The following is a 22,163-nucleotide window of genomic DNA, read 5'->3' on the forward strand; positions in this document are numbered from 1 at the left end:
AGAAGAAGGCACTAAGCGTCGAATGAATGAAGTTTCATCTTTCATGTTTTCAGAGAGCTTGTTTTTTGTGTGCAAGGTCAGGGTCTCCTACAGAGGGACTCTGTGGCTGAGAGACGGTTGAACTGTGCTAAATTTAACAGTTATTATTGTATAGAGAGAGGCCACAAAATGTTCCATACTGTCTAGGGCCGGTGAGACTGGAACTGGTTATAACTGATATTATTATTTATAACTGGAACTAAAAAAAAAAAAGGCACGATGTGGCATTATTTATTATTTATTTAATTCATTTTTTTTTTAAAAATGGGATGGTTGGTAAAAGAGGAATAAAACACTTCAAGAAATCAAGATCAAGGTTGAACACGTAACCGATTATTTTACTAAGAGCATGTACTAGGTATTTTGTTGAACTGAACAGGGCCAAGGCTTATTTCAGGTCTACTTTCAGGTAGGAAGCACACCACTAATTAAGACTAAAACAGATTTCCCCTTCATGTGTTTGTGGTTGAATTCTGCTGAACAGATGAACTGATAAGACTTTACACCATGTGCATGTTTTCTGCAGTCCAACACAACACACTTGTTAATAGAGATGTGAAATGTGTGTAACAGAAATAAATAAAAGCTCCAAGCTGTATACGTCTCTCTCTCTCTCTCTCTCTCTCTCTCTCTCTCTCTCTCTCTCTCTCTCGCTCTCTCTCTCTCTCTCTCTCTCTCTCTTGGTCTGCTATGTTACTCTGGGCCAGGGGTCGGCAACCTTAAACACTCAAAGAGCCACTTGGACCTGTTTCCCACAGAAAAAAAAAACCACAGGGAGCCACAAAACCTTTTGACATCTAAAATGAAGATAACACTGCAAGTGTAGAAAAAACTGTAGTGTGTTGCATTTATGAAATCAAAGAACTGCTACCGAGTAAACAAAATTTTATTTCTGCAGGCAAACAAAAATATTTTGAACAGTTTGAACTAACCGTAAGAAAAAAGACGCTGGGTTGAAGGTTACTTTCAAATAAAATGTTCAATGTCTAATTGAGTTCTCTTCGTATTCATGGCCAGGGCTCTCAAGTTTTGAAGACGGGCAAGCGTGACATCTCCAAACCCCAATTTTTTTCATTTGTTGTTGTGTTAAATCTGTCCCAGATAGTGCTATTCTTTGATTGGCTATTGTGTAGCCACTTTTTTTGATTGGCTGATAAGTGTTAGACTCACTAAGAACTGAGACGTGCTTGATTCCTGCACGGTTCCATAGAGACAGCGGTGTGGACTGATACATTTTGTGCGCTGCGGCTTATTAACTATATGATAATTAGTCGAAAGGAAATACGATGTGTGGCGGGAGAGCGGGAGAAAAGACCAAACTCTCAACGTGTGACACTTGACAGCCCTGCATGACATCATAATTTTAACTTGCCGGCTGCAGCAAACCAAAAATGCGTCTGCTTCTGTGTGTCGGATTTCGCAAGTCGGCAGTTATGACGCATAATTTGAGCGACAAAAAAAAGTTAAACACGGTTTATTTTAATGTTACAAGAGCATCATAATCTTAGAATTTAGAATTACATTTTTTTAAACTAACAAAATAAAATAAATTTTAATTAAATATTTATTTTCCAAATCTGGAGCCGCAGCAGAGGGATGAAAGAGCCACTTGCGGGTTTCCGACCCCTGCTCTATTGCACAGTGTGAACGTTGTGCATGCAACAGCTGTCGGTTAAAGGCTGGATGGCAAACGTGCATTCAGAGCAAGTCAGTGGTGAAATACGCAGACGTGTGACAAAGGAAGAACAATCGTCTCAGATTTGAGAACGTCTTCGCTTCTTCTTGGAATTCAACCTTCGTATACTGAAGCGATAATCTTCGTACTAGGTTTCGATGTTTCAAGAAATAAAACTAACCGAGGAATACGGTGGAACTGGCCAGATTCCTTAGTGATAGGATTGAACAGAATTCCTTAGAGAAGAGGTGATTAGTCGCAATTCCTTAGGAAATGACCAGGATTGGTCAGAATTCCTTAGGGAAAGGGAAGGATTTGTCAGAATGCCTTAAAGGATGGGATGGGATTGGTCAGAATGCCTTAAAGGAAGGGATGGGATTGGTCAGAATGCCTTAAAGGAAGGGATGGGATTGGTCAGAATGCCTTAAAGGAAGGGATGGGATTGGTCAGAATGCCTTAAAGGAAGGGATGGGATTGGTCAGAATGCCTTAAAGGAAGGGATGGGATTGGTCAGAATTCCTTAGGTTACGTGAAGGATTTGTCAGAATGCCTTAAAGGATGGGATGGGATTGGTCAGAATGCCTTAAAGGATGGGATGGGATTGGTCAGAATGCCTTAAAGGAAGGGATGGGATTGGTCAGAATGCCTTAAAGGAAGGGATGGGATTGGTCAGAATTCCTTAGGTTAAGTGAAGGATTTGTCAGAATGCCTTAAAGGATGGGATGGGATTGGTCAGAATGCCTTAAAGGAAGGGATGGGACTGGTCAGAATTCCTTAGGGAAAGGGAAGTGGGTGGGATCTGTCAGTCAGGCAGTATTCCTTGATGAATGGTTATATCAGTCATAATATCGTTGACACGGCATCGGATTGGTCAGTATTTCTTTGGAGGAGGAAAAGAGATTAAAAAATACTCCTTATACAAACCTTTAAAAATGTAACTGGTCTCTACATCTCTTGACACGATGGCAGTGTGAAACATCTTTTATTTTAATGCTCAATGCTTCTTAAAGACAGGCCTTCGTGTCGGTTAACACCTACATGTGAAAAGTGCGTATAACCTTCAAGCCGTCCTATTATGTACGGCAATCACTTTAAGGCGTTAACAGAAGTGAGTGTAAAGTGCAAAGAATTGTGGAGAATTCTCACTTCTAAGCGAAGGTGCAATCGCAAGTTGCTTTCTACAAAATCGCTAGTCAAATCCTAGGCGTAATTTAGATGACTTCACACTTTAAGGTTTCTTAGTAACAGATTAAGTTGTGATTTTTTTCTTTTCGTCTTATTAATCAAAGTGGAACGAAAGACGAAAAAGAAATAAAACGATTTTGTTGATCGATGTGGTGCAAGAGGAATAAAACACTTTTGGAAGGACGCCGAGTGTGTAAGGGTAACTTCAGTTCATCACGCTACCCTAGTAGTAGTTATTCGTCACGCGGTGATAAACATGACCTTTCTTATTGATGACTCCAACATCATGAGCATATACTCGTACTTATTCAGTTGTGACTGTGTGCTGAGAAGGTGTTGTGTTTTTTTTTTTGGCTTTTGGTTTACTCACTGAAGTAATATAGAAACGTGTGGTGTGTGTACAATGATCCTGCACAGGTTGTGCTGTTTTTTTATCTTCACAACTTTGACGGTTTATGCAAACCACTGCATGTGAAAAGTGTGACAGAGTGCATTTAGAACACGCTACAAGAAAAGAAAAAAGAGGCCCTGCCCTTTTAGCGTATAAATGTAAAAAAAACGTCTGTTTAGGGTTTGAGCTTGAATCGTATGTTTATAAAAAAGCTTTATTTGTTATTGTAAGCATTACAAAATGTAGTACACATAGGTATCAAATAAATGTGTGTGTACGTGCACTATAGATTAAAAAAATTATATATATATATATATATATATATATATATATATATATATATTTAAAAAAATGTTTTTCATATTATACATAATTAAAAAAAACAGCTTGTTTTTATTTATTTATTCATTAAAAAAGTACAAAATCTGATATAGCTGATGGAACAACATTTGAAGTGAAAAAAAAATAAGAAGAAAAATAAGAAATTAATGAATAACCACAATATTTATGACAGAAATAGTAAAGCAAATATACTCTAAAAAGAGGAACAGTCAGTGGCTCATGGGGAAAATGAAGTGGTGTCAGTATCAAGCCCGGCCGAGGATTTCCTCCTACCGAAATATATGACATGGCTTGGACTCGAGAAGCCCAGAAACTTCATCAGTTTCAGCAGATCATTGCGAAACTTCACTCCAATAAAAGCGTACAGGAAAGGGTTCACGCAGCAACGCAGGAAGGCGATACCTTGGGTCACGTCCAGGGCGAAGAGCAGGCTGTTATCGAGGTCACACACGGTGGTGTTGTGCGTGCTCAGTCCCATCACCACGTTATACGGAAGCTGGCTGATGACAAACACGGCCACGACGGCGAAGATCACCTTCAGGGCTTTATTCCGCTCAAAGCTCCTGGCTTGCACCAGGGTTTTAATGATGCAGCTGTAACAGAAAACCATCACGAGCGCAGGCAAGATGAATCCCAGCACCATCTGGCTGACTAGCATAGAGAAGCGGAGATCTTCATGCTGGTTGCTGTATACCACGCAGGTGTTGTTGGAGTTGACGTTGGAGTAAATGATCTCAGGCAAGGAGAAAAACACGGCCAACACCCAAGTAACCAAGGAAGATATGCGTCCGTAATGAACGGCATTGGAGCGGCATCGGTGAGCCGAGACAGCTTTGGTGATGGAGAAGTACCTGTCCACGCTGATGCACATCAGCAGGAACATTCCACTGAAGAATGTGATCTTGTAGATGGCGTACATCGCCTTGCAGAGAATCTGCCCGAGCATCCACACGGTCATGACGCTGGTGGCCCAGAAGGGCAGGGATAGAGCGAAGAGAAGGTCGGCTATGGCCAGGTTCAGCAGAAAGATATCCGTCATCGTCTTAATCCGCTTGAAATAGATGTAGGTCAGGATGACCAGGAAGTTTCCGAGTAGAGCCAGGAAGCAGATGAGGCTGTAGATGGTGGGTATGAACCAGGATCGGAAGCTTCGATTATTGTCTTTCCCACAAATGGTTTCATATTTAGCATAATCAAGCGTGTAATCCCCATCAGTCATTTCAGCTGTGAAGTCGATAGTCACGTTGGACCAAGTCATCTGTAAGAGAATACGAAATCACAGGTTCCGTCAACAGCAGCTTCTTTTAGAACATGCTTTTAGAACAACGTCTTAAACTTGGCTCGAGGTAAACAAACAAACAAACAAACAAACAAACAAACAAACAAACAAACAAACAAACAAACAAACAAACAAGTCATGATGCACAAAGTCATGGTGTTATATATGTTACCTGAAAGTGGCAGGACCACAACAGCAGAACAGGAGCAAAGGCTACAGATATAACAGAACACAAATGAGAAAAAGTGATGTAGATCATTCATGGATTCCAAGATTGAACAAAACTGTGAACCTTTTTTGCACTCATTTCACTTTTATTTACAACATAAACTGGAAGCAGACAAAGATTACAGAGTACTCACCCGTGAACGAGACCATCGTTGCTGAACGAGCGTGCGTGTTCGACGTCCGCCGCACTACTGCTCACAACAGCGTGATCAGCGATGCTTTTTTTTCTCTCTCTCCCCCTCTGCTCATTGTGGGAACACGTCTCCTGTCTTTGAAGCCACGATCAGAGGTAAGGGTTTTCACCTCACCTCACACTGTTTCGAGAAAAACAAGCTAAGACAATAAGGCTTTTATCTGTACAGAGTTTATGATTTCTGTCTTGCTTCTTTTTGGGTAACGTATTATGAAATCGGTCCTGAGTTACACTCAGGGCAAGCAAGTGCAAAACAGAGGGTGGCAAATTCACTGATACAAAAAAAAAAATCCAAGATAAAAAAACCAAACCTTTCATTTTCTGTGGATTATTTTCTTCCTCATGTAGTGAGAAAACTGTCTGAGAGTTAATAAAGACAGAATTAATAGATGGATATTTAACAAAAAGCTATTGAAACATAATTCTTATGCAAATAATGTGGTACAGAGGGAAGCGACAAGGGAAGTAAAAAGTATTCAGACTTAAAGGGGACATCACAACAAAACAATGGCACAACAGGACACACAAACAAACTCATCAACAACAGATGAACATTGTAAGGTAACGGGGCAACGGCTGGAAACTTGCCCCTTTCCTGTCACCTGAATTTGGTCACCTGTTCTGTCTTAATCCTCCATTAAACCGTCTGAGTTCCGGTCAAAGAAGATGGAGAAGAAGAAACCTGGAGAGGAAAGAAACAGCCTCAAATGGGAACCCATCATCACCCGGGTGGACACAAATATCTCATACTGGTGAGATTTACATTTACATTTACAGCATTCGGCAGACGCCCTTATCCAGAGCGACGGACATAAGTGCTTAAATCTCTAACATTGAATACATTAATGCTGGTTCACTAGGTTACATACTTAAGATACCATGAGTTTAAAACATTTGTTCAAAGTTACAATGAAAAAGTGTCAAAGGTTTTTTTTTTTTTTAAATGCAAAAGATAAGGAAAAAAGTGCTAGTTGAATTGTTTCCTGAATAAGTAGGTCTTCAACCGCCGCTTGAAAATAGCCAGTGACTCAGATGTCCGAACCTCTAGGGGAAGTTCATTCCACCACCTTGATGCCAGAACAGAGAAGAGTCAAGATTTATGTACGCCGAATAAAAGATGAGACTTGTTTATGTGAAGTGCAGATCTTCAGGGTGTCCACGAGGAGTGGAAGAAATGCAAAACTCCAAGCGAAAGAAGAAGTACAGTATGAGGATGGACGAGGGATGATGTACTGTGGGTGAAAGGCGCCACAGTGTGTCAGGATCGGGTTAAGGATGAATCGAATAGCATAGGGTTAATGTGGTACAGCTGCAGACTCGTAAAGTAGGGCAGAGGAAAACATGGCCGTGTGGGAAAAACAACGCTCTAACCTTTTAACTGGTTGGTTTGTTATGTGCAGCTGTGGCTCATGTTTTTATGACGTCGACGTCATCTCTTTTTGAATCACTCTAATACCTAAGAATTTCATTATGTGTGAAGAAAAGCCACAAACAGACTTTTGCACAGTAATCCCGACTTGTTCTGTAGTGAAATTCTGAACCTTTTTAGTCTTTCGTCGATGTTCATTTTGATGAACGGTTTCCCATACTTTAAATTACCCATAATGCCCCGTTGATACTGTTTCCAGTGGGACTCAACCTGCTCTTCATCACTACCTAAAGAGAGCGATGCAGTGGCGCTTTAGACCTCCAGTCTGTCCAGATCAAACACATTAACCATCGAAATTTACATCCGTACATCGCTAACTAGCCGAGCCGAGTCTCTTACCGTAACCGTTGTATGTAAATTTGCTGAACTTCTCATTTGTATGATGATCTGAAAATGAAATGTGAGAAAATGAGAATTTGGAAATGGCACATAGTAAGCTAGAAAATGATCAGATTTTCTAGGTGTTAGCAACAGGGCTGTCAAGCGTCACGCATTGAGAGTGACAGTCACGCATTTGGGTCTTTTGTCACGTTCTCCTGCCACACATATTTCTCATTGCAGAAAAACTTTTTGACTATTTATCATATATTTAATAAGCCGCAGCGCCCAAAATGTATCGGTCCGCATCGCTGTCTCTATGAAACCGGGCAGGAATCAAGCACGTCTCAGTTCTTAGTCGAGCCTGATACTTATCAGCCAATCAAAAAAAAGAGGCTACACAACAGCCAATCAGAAAATAGCACTATTGTATCTGGGTAAGATTTAACGCAACGACCAATGAAAAAAAAACTTTCATTAGAGAGAGTATTTTCGATGGTCGGTTTGAACAAAACCTCAACACGAAACAGCTCGTCTCTGCACGGGACATCGTCCTCAATCATGTCCCTAAAAATGTCTGGGCTTGTGCTGAACTGTTTTATATGGGAGCAACATTACACATGATAAAGGGGTCCAAAAAGGTAACAAACACTTACAATAAACAACACCAGTCATAATCTCTCTCTCTCTCTCTCTCTCTCTCTCTCTCTCTCTCTCTCTCTCTCTCTCTCTCTCTCTCTCTCTCTCACACACAGTCACTCACTCGATCTCTCTCTTGGTCTGCTATGTTACTCTGGGCCAGGGGTCGGCAACGTTAAACACTCAAAGAGCCACTTGGACCTGTTTCCCACAGAAAAAAAAACTCAGGGAGCCACAAAACCCTTTTGACATCTACACACACACACACACACACACACACACACACACACACACACACACACACACACACAAACACACACACACACACAAAGTAATAAATGGAAATTAAACAAATCCTTTGTATTTGGTTAAATTGCGGTCAGTGATCCTTACCAAACACAACAACTCCCCCATTAATGTGTTTGTTTGTTTGTTTGTTTGTTTGTTTGTTTGTTTGTTTGTTTGTTTGTTTGTTTATTTAGGGGGGGTGCCGATGTCACGCTAGCCTGTCTTCAAAACTTGAGAGCCCTATAGCAAACTTGCAGCTATCAGACAATTAGTTTTATCAAGAAGGGATGGCATCACGCTGATGTTTCCTCAGAAACAGATAGATCTCATTCTAAAAAAAAAGGAAAAAAAAACTCTAGGTGACCTCAATCTTCACAAATCAGTGAACTTAGCTCGGGTCAAAGGAAATGATTCGGTGGATTGTTTGTGTGATGCTGCGATAACAAAACTTTCCAAGTGCTAAACCATTATCGTGATATCAGCCAAAATCACACCTGGGTTTGATCTGGTACACAATTACAACTCGATACGAAAAACCAGGAAGTGAAAAAATTGTAAAGCAGCTGTGGTTTCATTATTGTTTTTTTTACCTTTACTCTCATCTCCCCTCCCCCCCCCCAATACCTCTCCACGCTAACCTTAGCTTTGGGTGTGCACAGGTACACACTCCGGTTGCACGCATGAATCTGCGGTCGGTTTGTACTAGAGTGCTGCTAAGGAAAGGGGTGCTGACAGGAAAAAGTGCAGCGACCACAATCCAGGTGAGTCACGTGACCATGCAGCCAGCACGTTGCACTCTTAAAAAACAGTGCAAGTCTTCACTGGTGTGGACCTGCATGCATAGATTTTCGAGACGATTTCAAGATTTGCGTGGAATTAAATCACATTCAGCTGCATGGCCTGAAAGGCTTTCAGAGATCAGACGACCTCCTCAACGAGTTTTGCATCGAATTGCATGAATAAATATTTGTATATAACAAGACGGAAATCAAAAAGAGTATTAAATTAGCTGTAAATGGAATAATACTAAAGATAACGGTATAGGAAAAGGCCGTGTCTGCAAACACGAGGGCTGAGCTCGGGCTGAAGTCTTTAAAAGCTGCACAAACAAGAGACTCTGTGATTAAATTTAAAGAGCATCAGTCAAAAAAAAAAGTACAACTTCCTGTCTGCAAGCCACTTTCACTCATAAAAACACTTTCCGTTGTGAGACTTATCACAGTCTCCGTCGATCAATGATTTAAAAACAAAAAGAAAACGAAAAAAAAGAAAAAAACGTTTCTTTTGTACATAACTTTCTTACATTACGTTACCTTTATGGGATTTTAATTGTTTAACGTTCTAATGACGTATTTCTAGATTTTTTTTATCAAAAAGGAAAAAAATTATTTTTTTTTGTTTTGTTTTACTTAAACTAAAAATGATTTTATTTTTTTCTTATATGTTGTTCCTATAAATTGTATATATTTTATATGTTCCATTTGCACGTCATTCTTTTGATTATATATGATATTTTTATTTACTGTGCATGATACATTTCCTATTTTTAATAAAAACACTTTTATATTTCACTGGATTACTTATTTATTTTGGTAGCATTTTTATTGTTATACTTTCATTATATGTGTCATTATATGTGTGTTTATGTGTGTGTGTGTGTGTGTGTGTGTGTTATAACATTAGCATATTCTTTCTTATGTTAATTTTTTGCCTATTTTAGAGCATTTACTATTCTACTTTTTTCTTTCTTTTTCTTTTTTTTAAAACTAAATAATTTTGAGATTATTTAATAATTAATATGAATAATTAATTAATTAATCAATCAATCGATTGATTAATTAGTTATTTGTTTGTTTGTTTATTTATTATGTGTTTGTTTGTATTATTATTATTAATTATTATTATTATTATTATTATTACTGACATACTTCTAATTATTATTAGAAGATTAAAATAATAGTTTTTTTTAAAGGTAGTTTCCTTTTTCTACACAAACAGATAAAGGAACTCTTTAAAAAAACAAATTTCAGAGGAACAGAAAGTAGACTTTAGGGGGGGGGGTGTTCAGGTTTATTCTTTTCAAGTCACATTTCATCGAACATCCCTCCCACGTGGAACAGAGCCGTTTTCAGCACAGACGCCACAAAACCTCTCTTTATCTGTGAGAAAACTCCCAGCTCGGCCTCATGGCTCTGACGCATGGGCATGTTACTGACTCACACGTACCATAATCCATTATTTAATCCAGAATAATCTCTGACCTCCTTCGATACTTTTTCTCCTTTAACTGTCCAAATAAGACAGTGTGTGTTTTGTCCAGTTTTTATATTATTCCTTAACCCTCATTATGCAAACATGAAGTTTAAAAGGTTTAATAAGGAAAAAAAACATGCGAAACCGAAGCTTCTATTACACATTTATTAGCGTTCAGCAGCCTATAAACATCAAAGGCGATGGATTATAATGTACATATACTCCATACATACAAGAACATATTAAATATATAAAATCTTGTAAATGTTGGTAACTGAAAGGATATCACGCATAACATTCTTCTGAACTAAGACAAAAGATAATAAATAAAGATAACCTTTAGGCATGTGGTTTGATATGAGTTAAAACCCCTACACAATTCTCTGGGATTGTCACCTCAATCTCTCGTTCTCCTCGATGCACAACATTGTGTAAAGCTGTCTTGTTTGGATGGGAGAAAAAAACCCAGAAGACCCTCATTATAATCTCCTCATACACGAGTTTCAGGTTAACTATGGATTAACTGTGACTAGATACATAATCATAACTCATGCTTCACTTCCATAAATCCATCCTACTTTGCACACGTTTGGCACAGGAATCCAAATACATACTCACGGCTCAAAGATCTCAACCTCTTTGGAACACAACAGAGTGACTCTAAAGGTCACTACTGAGCACACGCTAACGCTACTATAGTTTAAATTATCGTACGATTAGCCACCGTTGCTAATCATGCTGGAGGAAGTGCCGCTGTCGCGTTGTGTGTCCAGACCGAGCTTCTGGAGGTCGACGCCCATGCTGGCCAGCACCTGGAGCAGGGTCATCTCCTGCTGCGTGGCCTGGTCAATCAGAGCCGGACACGTCGGGTTGCACTGAGGCCACTGGCACGTGTCGATCAGGTGGAAGGGGCAGCCTTTCAGTGCCGTCTTGCTGTTCTTGTTGGCCTCCTGAAGGCTTCTGTCCCAGCACTGGAGCGCACGAGACAGAGACGTGCCTTTCACTTGGAAGTCCATCCAGTTACTGAAATCAGAGTGAGGGTCAAGGATTCTCATCAGGATAGGAGATCTCCTCATAATCATTGTTCGTGTTTGATTAATTGAATGACTTTTTTTTTTTTGCAACAGATACAAATAGTCATGAGGTCATTTTACGACCCACATAAAAGTCTGTGATATCAGATATCGTTACTCTGGCTAGATGTGTGTGAAAGTGTGAGGTGGCATTTTGGTGACATACAGAATGCGGCGTGATGGATGCGTGGTCGAAAATGGCAGCATGAGCTCACCATGTGCAGCTGCAGTGTCCTTACCTTTTAGTGATCAGCGTGTGGGACAAGCAGGATGGGGCGAACACGGCGCTGGAGGAAAAAACAAAACGAAAAAAAAAACATAAAACCACATGACGAGAGGCACTTATGTGGTCCGTTTAAGTTTAGCGTAGCACCCTGTGAGAGTTCAGCGCTTACGTGACATCTTTGAGGGAGTTTTTCAGCTCTTTCCCGAGATTCTGCATGTAGGTCCACTGCTGTTCAGAAAGAGACTGTCCTCCCACGTAAATGTTCTCCACACGAAGCTGTTCCTCGTCAAAGAGCCACTGAACCACAAACAGTGGAGCTGCAAAGAACAGATTTTGAACATCAGCGAGAAAACCCAAGCGAGTTGAGACCGTAACCCTACTGTATTATGACCACAAACCTTAACCTAGCACCAATTAACTGTCCCTTAAATCAAAGGGGACCCTAAAATGTTTTCAATCCATCCAATTAAATCTCTGTCCTTGTCCTAGTGATTCTATATGAACTCACAGCTCAATAAGGAGTAGAGCTTGTGCCCGAAAAAGCATTGCCACTCCTCGCCTCGCTTGTATTGCTGCTTACACTTGTCTGGTAAAACTCCATTCCACATTCTGTGGGGAACAATAAGATGAGTTATTCTCCAGTTTTTAAAAGAATGTCCAAGCATTAAGGAAATTTACAGATACTTTACCGTAACCCTTTCTTGATCGCATCAACCGGAGTGCAGGACAGACTATCCGGACACTCTTGGGTCTTTTGCTGCTTGCTTTCCAGGAACCATCCGGAATCGACCAAGCCTCGAACCTGCACATCTGCCCCAAGCTGCTCCAGCTGACTGGCCACTTTCTCGATGTTCAGCAACACACCTGTACCTCCAGCACTGCAGGTAAGTGCAACAATAACCAAAAATAGCCAAAACAATTCCGACTGGCACAGAAGACATTATGGGACATCTAGTCGGTGCGATAACGGCGTTCATGGGTTTGCATTCTTATTTTGGACGAACAAACATGCCGCTAATCTGGGAAGAATCTCCAGAATTCGACATCCCTTTGTGGAGTGATATACATAGATATTATGTCATCGCGTCATAGTATACATCTTCGTGGTGGACGACAGCAGGGACTGAAAATAGAGCTCCTGCCAGGGTTGCGTGTGCTGCTCGGATGGTGCCGACAAGGAGCTGGCTCCATACATGGAGAAAGTGTTTATGCCACCTGACCCGATGCCTCTGCGTCTATTGTTTCCAGCAATGTGCTATTGAGATCTAAATGTATCTTGACAGCTATAACGAGTTGCCTCTGATACGCATCTCAGCCTTACCGAGTGTAAGGACATATGATCCTGGACATAGCACTTTTCACTTTGATAAGCCACTTAATTTAATTAAGAATGACCACAGCGCTGTTGAATCCTTGATTCTGATTGGTCAGTGGGTGATGATTCGTGTCCTATAACAGCAGCTCTGATGGCTACGGCCTGAGATCAGTGCGCTCGTTCTAACGTGTTACGGTTTCATTAGTAACAACCCGTTCGGTTGGGCTTGTGTAAAGGATGTGCCATATAAACTGATTAAAAATCATGTGCTAGAGAATATATTTCTATAACGGCAGTGCTTTATGCTTTACGTATTACCTCGTTCCAGCCAGCATCACCACTTTGGCCTGTTTCAGTCCTTTCGTCGCAAGCTCTTTGATCAGCTCCCTGATGATCACGGATCCCATAAAGGAGTACTCTGACACGGAGCAGACACAAACATAAAAAGGGTAAATGATGCAGATACCAGTCAAAAGCTTTAATCGGTGACTCTGACCATTGCATAGATGTTAGTGGTTATTGAATTATTATTTTTTTTTTATTAAATGTAAAAAACGACTAGGTGTTGGTAAGACGGTGGCGGTAATCCTGAGAATTTTGGGCCCTTAAAACCGAATCATTCGCTTAAAACAAACCCTGTTGTTTTTGTCACCTGTTTCTTTTGCTTGCTTGGTCTTTGCTGCTGCTTTGTTTCCACTCCACACATCACTGGAGCAGTAGGGGACAAACCTGGTCACAAAACACAGAGAATCCAAATTAAATATAAAGATGTGCTTAGTTGCTCAACACATGCATTCACAATTACGAGTCTGATGCACTTACACGATGTTGGCATTATACCAGTGCGGATTCTCATCGGATTGGGAAGACAAGATTCCAGTTCCTGGAAAAAAGCAACAACAAAAAGACATTCACAAGGGGCTCAGGCACTCAAAACAGAAACACACACACACACAGTGAGAGAGAGAGAGAGAGAGAGAGAGAGAGAGAGAGAGAGAGAGAGAGAGAGAGAGAGCATTGGCATGTAATGTTAGTGCTTAAGGAAATGGTAGACAGCAGCCTACCTTTGCGAGTCTGCAACCAGTCAGATGAGCTCATCAAGCGAGGGATATTTTTATATCTGGAATCACAGGTCTCTTTGTTGTAACAGCACCAACCACCTAAAAATAATTCACTAATATTAGCCGGACATCCGGTTTTACTAGGGCAGCTCCGTTAGGCTGCTGTTCAGGCTCTCTTGGTATGGAGCACCTGCACCGGCCATGCTGTAAAAGTAGCAGTGCGAGATATGACCGGTGCAAAATTATTAACTCTCACATCACTAAATAAAGGCAAAGGAGCACAAAAGTCTTCAAAAATGTATTTTTTTTAAAATATCCCAACAAACCTGAACACGTTTTATAGCAAGAATGCAACCTAATCTCTTATTTAGCATCAGAGCTAGCTAGTAGCATTCAGCTAGTTATTATCATGCTAGCTAGTGCTGGACAGATTAGGAACAATTTTGATATTAGCCTTAGGTAATGTTTATTTCCCACCCACATACCTTGAAATTAAAGTATATTAACTACCCCACAGTAACTGAAATCCTACACATGACTCATTTTTTTTTTACTTTTACTTCATCCCACAGAGGTCTATGCTAACGTGAGCCTCTTTTTCATACCAAAGATCTTTGGTGTTTATATCCTTTTTTTTTCTTTTCTTGACTATCTGACTTTGAACAAAAGAAGAAATCCTTTTGTTTATAGTATAATATTTCATACTGAAAAGGTAACAGTGACTAAAATATAAAAATGTCTGCTGATTTAAAAATAACTGCTAGATATGTATTATTTATTTATTAACTACTGAGCAATATATACCTTTAATGCCATAGAAGTTGTTTATTCATTTCAACTAACATTTTAGCTTTTTGCCAAAGGATTAATTTAGATGAGGATTAACATTTTTAATTTTTTTTATTTAATTTTTTTTTAAAAGGAGTAAAGAATTTCTCTCAGTAACACAGCTATACTCTCCGACTACAGAGCCTACAGGGGTTTATTATCTTTTTGCAATCTGGTAACATAGTGGGTTTCTTTTCTTGCCCCGTGCCGACACCATCGATCGTACATGTAATACGAAGTCGAAGCAACACGTCGGCACACGGTCCAAAATAAACAAAAGCAAAAAAACAAAATAAAGAGCATGCCTCCGAGAAGATATAAAATAACGGCCAAAATAACGCCGAGCAGAACATTTAAGCCTGCTGATGGCCTCTTGACAAAATTAACCTCGTTTTAAATACTCACCCTCCAAAAATATCAGCCACCTCTTGCTTCCTTTGAACTCCTTTAGGTAAAACCTGTGGGCGGCATAATAATAATTATAGAATGGTATAGAATAGAAAGAGGTTATGGGATATTCCTAGGACCATGTTGAGGCGTTTTCCTAATTAAGCCTGTTTGTCAGCCAACGTTTATACCTTACTGTTAGATCTTTTCTTATTACTTCGTTTGACAGTAGGATTAATTAAAAAAACTATTAAACTGTGTTTCACTAAACTACCGTACGGTATCTGTGGACATGCTGTGGTCAAGCTGTGTGTGTCTTTTTAGACAGAAAGGGTTTATAGCTGCTGCAATGCAAGCGATAACAGGAACTAGCTTGTAAATGAATGCAATGAATTAATAAAAACGACACCATGTTGAAGATTAAAATGAGTGTGCTTTGAAACTCCGAGGTATAAAACACATTGCTATCGGTTGCAGCTACACCGTCTCGCCTTCTCACCCGGCCGCAGTTCCATCGTTGCACGTGGCCGGAGTGTTCCGCAGGAGGTGCAGCTTCATGTCGTCGGCCGGCTTGTTAGCGGATGCCGTCTGCTGGTTCCCTGCACGCGTGTCTTTACCGGGACTCGGTGCAGAGTCGTCGTCTGGACCGACGTCTGCAGACGGACTGCTGGGTTTTTTAGCCGCTCTGCCACTCGGTTTGGCATTTCGGTTATTCTGGCAAAAAATGCCCCCCAGCATGAACAGGAATGTTACATGACACAGGACCTTCATATCTAATCCAGCAGGACCTCCTTTGAAACAAGAAAGAAAAGAGGTAGAAGAAGAAGTAAAGTGTTTTCGAATGATTAAAAAAAATCTCTCCAAGACTTACTTAAAGTAATTCTTCACACCTACTACTACTACTAATAATAATAATACAATCAGATATTTCTCAGTATGAGTTAAACCTACTTTAATTTCCAGAAGTAAACACTTGAAATAAGGAGAATGAGACAAATTTAAAACTGACGTACAAAATAAAAAATAATCTTCATTATAGACAAATCTGTGTAGAATTTCTCGTCACGCTCGACCTATTCCGAGCTAGAAAAATTGTCATTTTGAGAGTAAATGCTTGAACTGTGCAGGTACATGTTAAATGGATAACAGATAAAGTGATAATATATTAAATTAAGACATATATTGTCACTTGTTAATACATTTCTTCTAATATTGGTAAGTAAAAATAAAAAAAAATGGCACTGAATTTTACTTTTAATTTCATTACCTGAATTTTGGCTTATTAGAAATTAGAGAATGGAATACACAAAGATATAGAAATGGCTCTTTTAATATATATATATTTTATATATATTTTATATCTACTGTATATAGAAATAGCTGTGTTTATTATACATTTATTATATATCTTTTCAAAGTGAGAAATAATAGCTTGTTTTTAAATAGCAATTGAGTTATTGTTGAACTTGGCTTTCTTGAATAGAATAAGAGAAAAAGAGAAATAAAACGATTGTAATGAAGAAGAAGAAGAAGAATAAGAAGAAGAAGAAGAAGAAGAAGAAGAAGAAGAAGAATGAATGAATGAACGAATGGATGAATGAACTGTACTAAATTATTTAGAGTAAAAAAAAAAACATACCCTTTACAATCACGTCGTCCTGGTCACCTTGTTCCCTGTAGAAGTCTGCGGTGTGGACCACCGTGGACAAATTGAGAGTTATTGACCTGATGGTTTACTGAAGCGAGCAGCGATGATCTTGGACTATGGATATGGATGTGCTAGGTTTTATAGTGCCACCATATGGATTGCATTTCCTAGCGTTTATCTCTCCCCCCACCACACACACTTTGAGCCGGTGCCAGCTCCGTGCTGTAACTGATGACACACCGGCGCTGGACGCCTGATGCCAAGAAGAAAGATAACAGGCACTCTACCAACCATATTTCAAAGCCAGGCCCTACCCCTCCCTCCAACAGCGTCCCACAACAACTCCTCCTCCTCCTCGCTGACGGCTCGGGCCGGCTTTGATTTAAACACCTACATGGCTGAAATACCTGCACGGACCTTCAGATACATGGCATGCAACAGGTCAGTGGAGTGAACGTCTCCTACACGCTCCAGCGAGAAACAGCAGGTCCCGAGTGAAATGGTGTTTATAATCCAGTCATCAACATGGAGCAAATTTACACCATGTCTGATGAATTCTTCACTTTGATAATAATCACAAATACAACCCAATTGATCAAATATTTCTCATGAACAGATCATTACATAAGAAATATGTGCAGTATATCTCTACTAATCCTATCTTAGTTATTTATTTTTACTAATAAGCTCTGTTGAACTGTTTTAGGAATCGATTCACATTGCAATAGAAAAGATATTTTCACTTGCTAAGGCATCGAATTGAAGTGAAGTGACGTGACATACAGCTAAGTACGGTGACCCATACTCAGAATTCGTTCTCTGCATTTAACCCATCATAAGTGCACACACACAGCAGTGAACACACACACAGCAGTGAACACACACACACAGCAGTGAACACACACACACACACAGCAGTGAACACACACCCGGAGCAGTGGGCAACCATTTATGCTGCGGCGCCCTGGGAGCAGTTTGGGGGGGAGGGGGTTTTTCTTCGGTGCCTTGCTCAAGGGCACCTCAGTCGTGGCCGGCCTGAGACTCGAATCCACAACCTTAAGGTTTAGATGTCAAACTCTGTAACTCTTAGGCCACGACTTTAAGCAATAATGCAATTTTATTTATAATTGTGTTTTAAAGGAAATCGTGCTTGAAAAACATTTTCATGCAAATCTTCTAATATTCTGAATCACAAAAATGTGCATCACTTTATTATTATTATTATTATTATTATTATTATTATTATTATTATTATTATTATTATTATTATTATTATTATACGCCTGTCGTGTTGTAACAGTCAAAACAAAACGAAGCATCACGTGTTTCTTACTGATTTTACTGATTACTGACTGAATCTTGATGCAAGACAGAAGAAATAAACAGACACCATGAATTTACTTTTGATTTTATCTTTAAAACTGAGAACTCTGAGACGGAAGGAACGGTTTCCTCTGTGCGCCTTTTGAACTCGGCTGAAGTGTTTTGTTATCGCTCTGGAATTAGATATGAATCTATTACTATTGTTATGTGAGTAGATAAAACATAGAGATAAAAAAGTCATCTGAAGGTGATAAACCAACTTGTATCATATGGTATTATTTATTTGTTTGTTTGTTTGTTTATCTATCTATCTATCTATCTATCTATCTATCTATCTATCTATCTATCTATCTATCTATCTATCTATCTATCTATCTATCTATCTATTTGGTTATTTGATTATTTATTTATTTGTTACTTTTGTATTTATTTATTTTATATATATTATTATTATTTTTATATATCAAATATTATTGAGTATCTTGTATCAGTGCCATTATTTAAAGCAGTAACCAATTTTAGATCCATTTTTTTTTCCCTAAACAGGTTTTTTTACAGTGTTGCGTGATGCTAAGATATATATTTTTTTTACTTTTATCGTGAAAAGATAGCTGGGTGCTTTAAAGCTTTGCCAGAAAATATTTCACGTACATGAAAATATTCGAGTAACGAAATATCTAAACAAGTCATCCAATGACATTGCGTTTTGGATTTGATCTACCGGGCCTTCATTCTTTTGCTATTTAAACGCGTGCAAGCCTCATTCTGTCTTCCCAGAAATCATTGCAACAATCTGTTAAGCAGACCTCAAAACACTTAAAAACCTGAGAGAAAGAAAAAAAATGGTGTAAATCAAGCAAGAATGTTTAGAAAAAAAAGCATTTAGATGGCATTGCTGGTCTTTTATGTCTTTGATATCTGCTTCAACAGATTTTTGCAGAAGCTGGCAAAAGACTGCAGCACTTGGGATCGATAGTGAAGACTCTGGATCGTAGCTGGAGCTTAAACACCCTCACGCTCTCACTTAGAGAATGACCAGATGCCCACGATGCCTCAGTGGGTCAAAGGGAAATCCAATGACAATGACTTTTACACACAGAGAGAGCATAAGGAGTGCTATCGCTATAAAATAGCAGGGGAAATGATCTGCTTAATGTGGAAGTGGAAAAATATCAGGTCAAAAAAACGTTCTTTCAGATCGAAGTCAAAAAGTTGCTGCTTTTTTGCTATGTCGTCGAGTAGAAGTTTAACTGAGATGAAGTTAACACCAAGTTTTTGTGTGATATGTAACTTGAAGTTATCTACAAATGTTTTTCGGTGTAAAACAACTCCGCACTTTTTAAAAAAAAAAACATAATACAATCGTAAGTTTGATACTCACATGCACAGCTAACGCTCGATAGTTTGCTAACAGATTAATCAGAAGTAAAATATTATGTAAGTAGATTTATGAAGTTCTTCGCAACAAACTTTGATGTTGGCTTTGACGAGGCAAGTATTCGCAAAGGCCGGTGCTTTTTGGAGGCAAGTGGACATAGTGTTAGTTTTGGAAGCAAGTAGACATAAAACTTTGTGAAACCTAGTGGAGCGCTAGGGTGCCAAAACATTTGGAGGCAAGCCGGAGACGAGCATGTGATGTCATCCGAAAACCTGTGACGCAATTCCTCTCCTTGGGCTGAGTGTTTTGATATGTCACATACCCATGTTGTGCTAATGTTTTTTGTTTTCACGTGACATCACGTGATGTCATCAGAATACCCGCGAGGCAGTTTCCATCATTGTGCTGAGTGTTTTGATATGTCACTTGTCCATGTTGTAAAAAGTTTTTTTGATTTAGCATATTTGTGGGCGGGGCTGCGGGACAACCGAAATGTAAGTCGGTACACCAATTTAAACCTTTGTTCAGAGTCTCACCTTAAAGGAGCCGGCCGAGTTTGGTGTAGTCAGTTCGAAAGCTTGTCGAGTTATAAACCTCCAAAGTTTATAATAGGAGTCTATGGGAAAAAAGGCCACTTTGAGACCGGAAGTACCGGTACTCGGATCGCTTGGAAAAGTAATAGGAACAAACTTCAGACCAGGATCTACGACATATCCGAATTTGGTGCATTTGGCTCGAAAGCCCTAGGAGGAGTTACTCTTGATAAATTTTTGTCTCAGCTTAAATAGGAAGACAGAACGTTGGCTTCTACAAAGCGACATAATTATGATAACTAGTAGATTATTCTAGCTACTGCAATTGATGTTAACCTGCCAAGGAAACTAACGCTAACTATGTTGTTTAGCATTAAAAGAGACAACTTGGTGTGGTTCTTGCTAGCTTTTTATACTGTTGACCTTCGTTTGGTGCTAAACCGAGCCAGGATTGGACGAGAACGATGACCGAACCGAGATGACTGGAATTTTTTTTTTTTTTTTACGGAAATAGAGATATAATGTCTTTGAACTTCATTTTATTTCCTTGCTTAAAGCTTAAAGTTTGCACAAATTGATCTCTGTGTGACTCGTTTAACTTTTAGCAATCGTTTAAATGGAAAGAGATCGATTCTCTTAAGCTGGAATGCCACTTCAGAAGGTCATGGGCTCTCACGCGTCGTCTAGGACGAGGTGTGTGTCATCGCTACTGTATAAGCAAGCTACATTTCTCAGCTGACACGCATCAAAGCATGCCACGCCACCGGTAATCATAATAAATGGCATTTTCGACACGGCGTAATGTAAAAAGGTCGGGATCGACATCTAAACTTCTGCAGTTTACATACCAGACACATATGTAAGAGGAATGAGGATGATGAGGGATCGTGTGGTTCTCATGAAATGGCACTTACAGCTTTAACGGATTCATGAGAAGGTACAGCGTCGGGTATTATGTGAGGTGTTGTGTGGTGGGGTCGATGGTGTAGAGGGCTTGGTGTGTGTGGCTCTCTAGTGAATGGCATGAGGGGTATCAGGACCTCGTTTTTACATGGGGCAGTCGTGGCCTAATGGTTAGAGAGTCTGACTCGTAACCCAAAGGTTGTGGGTTTGAGTCTCGGGCTGGCCACGACTGAGGTAGGCCTTGCTCAAGCGCCCACCGAATCCCCCCCAACTGCGTCCCAGGCGCTGCAGCATAAATGGCTGCCCACTGCTCTGGTGTGTGTTCACTGCTGTGTGTGTGTGTGTGTGTGTGTGTGTGTGTGTGTGTTCACTGCTCCGGGTGTGTGTTCACTGCTCCGGGTGTGTGTTCACCGCTGTGTGTGTGTGTTCACTGCTGTGTGTGTGTGTGTTCACTGCTGTGTGTGTGTGTTCACTGCTGTGTGTGTGTGTGTGTGTGTGTGTGTGTGTGTTCACTGCTGTGTGTGTGTGTGTTCACTGCTCCGGGTGTGTGTTCACTGCTCCGGGTGTGTGTTCACTGCTGTGTGTGTGTTCACTGCTGTGTGTGTGTTCACCGCTGTGTGTGTGTGTTCACTGCTGTGTGTGTGTGTTCACTGCTGTGTGTGTGTGTGTGTGTTCACTGCTCCAGGTGTGTGTTCACTGCTGTGTGTGTGTGTGTGTTCACTGCTCCAGGTGTGTGTTCACTGCTCCGGGTGTGTGTTCACTGCTGTGTGTGTGTGTGTGTGTTCACTGCTGTGTATGTTTACTGCTGTGTGTGTATGTGTGTTCACTCCTGTGTGTGTATGTGTGTTCACTGCTGTGTGTGTGTGTGTGTGTTCACTGCTGTGTATGTTTACTGCTGTGTGTGTATGTGTGTTCACTCCTGTGTGTGTATGTGTGTTCACTGCTGTGTGTGTGTGTGTTCACTGCTGTGTGTGTGTGTGTGTTCACTGCTGTGTGTGTTCACTGCTGTGTGTGTGTGTGTGTTCACTGCTGTGTGTGTGTGTGTGTGTGTGTTCACTGCTGTGTGTGTGCACTTTGGATGGGTTAAATGCAGAGAACGAATTCTGAGTATGGGTCACCGTACTTAGCCGTATGTCACGCCACTATCACTACATACTTAATAACGGAGGGCATTTGTTGTCAATGTTGAAGGTCCAAAAACAAAAGATCCATGCAGTTCACACAGGTTG

At 40.1% G+C, this 22,163-nt stretch overlaps 2 protein-coding genes across 3 annotated transcripts; both read right to left on the bottom strand.

Moving 5' to 3' along the window:
* Window positions 1–3,677: 3,677 nt before the first annotated feature.
* On the bottom strand, window positions 3,678–5,661 carry ccr7 (chemokine (C-C motif) receptor 7). Of its 2 annotated transcripts, XM_027159888.2 has the most exons (4): window positions 5,644–5,661; window positions 5,274–5,453; window positions 5,084–5,124; window positions 3,678–4,890 (listed from the first exon to the last, which is right to left on the bottom strand). In XM_027159888.2, the coding sequence occupies exons 2-4, from the start codon at window positions 5,287–5,289 to the stop codon at window positions 3,850–3,852; spliced, it is 1,098 nt and encodes a 365-aa protein (XP_027015689.1). In that variant the 5' UTR covers window positions 5,290–5,453; window positions 5,644–5,661; the 3' UTR covers window positions 3,678–3,849. The 2 variants fall into 2 exon arrangements, with proteins under 2 accessions (XP_027015689.1, XP_047670366.1); XM_047814410.1 differs by lacking the exon at window positions 5,644–5,661 and having other exon boundaries at window positions 5,274–5,586.
* A 4,749-nt stretch (window positions 5,662–10,410) lies between these two features.
* notum2 (notum pectinacetylesterase 2) lies at window positions 10,411–17,009 on the bottom strand. Its single transcript, XM_047813885.1, has 12 exons — window positions 16,789–17,009; window positions 15,649–15,940; window positions 15,168–15,220; window positions 13,938–14,033; window positions 13,696–13,756; window positions 13,526–13,602; window positions 13,192–13,291; window positions 12,248–12,436; window positions 12,067–12,167; window positions 11,728–11,875; window positions 11,572–11,619; window positions 10,411–11,282 (listed from the first exon to the last, which is right to left on the bottom strand). The coding sequence occupies exons 2-12, from the start codon at window positions 15,918–15,920 to the stop codon at window positions 10,976–10,978; spliced, it is 1,452 nt and encodes a 483-aa protein (XP_047669841.1). The 5' UTR covers window positions 15,921–15,940; window positions 16,789–17,009; the 3' UTR covers window positions 10,411–10,975.
* Between the last annotated feature and the right edge of the window lie 5,154 nt (window positions 17,010–22,163).

This window comes from Tachysurus fulvidraco, chromosome 5 (genome assembly GCF_022655615.1).
Source record: "Tachysurus fulvidraco isolate hzauxx_2018 chromosome 5, HZAU_PFXX_2.0, whole genome shotgun sequence".
Taxonomy (NCBI): domain Eukaryota; kingdom Metazoa; phylum Chordata; class Actinopteri; order Siluriformes; family Bagridae; genus Tachysurus; species Tachysurus fulvidraco.

Bases quoted from the DNA above. Each gene is read 5' to 3' on its own strand.
- ccr7 (XM_027159888.2), bottom strand. The intron at 4,891-5,083 runs GTAACATATATA...ATTCTCTTACAG, and splicing joins TGTGGTCCTGCCACTTTCAG to ATGACTTGGTCCAACGTGAC.
- notum2 (XM_047813885.1), bottom strand. From the start codon at position 15,920: ATGAAGGTCCTGTGTCATGTAACATTCCTGTTCATGCTGGGGGGCATT. The intron at 13,757-13,937 runs GTAGGCTGCTGT...GCTTTTTTCCAG, and splicing joins CTGGTTGCAGACTCGCAAAG to GAACTGGAATCTTGTCTTCC. The intron at 12,168-12,247 runs GTAAAGTATCTG...TGTTCCCCACAG, and splicing joins GCGATCAAGAAAGGGTTACG to AATGTGGAATGGAGTTTTAC.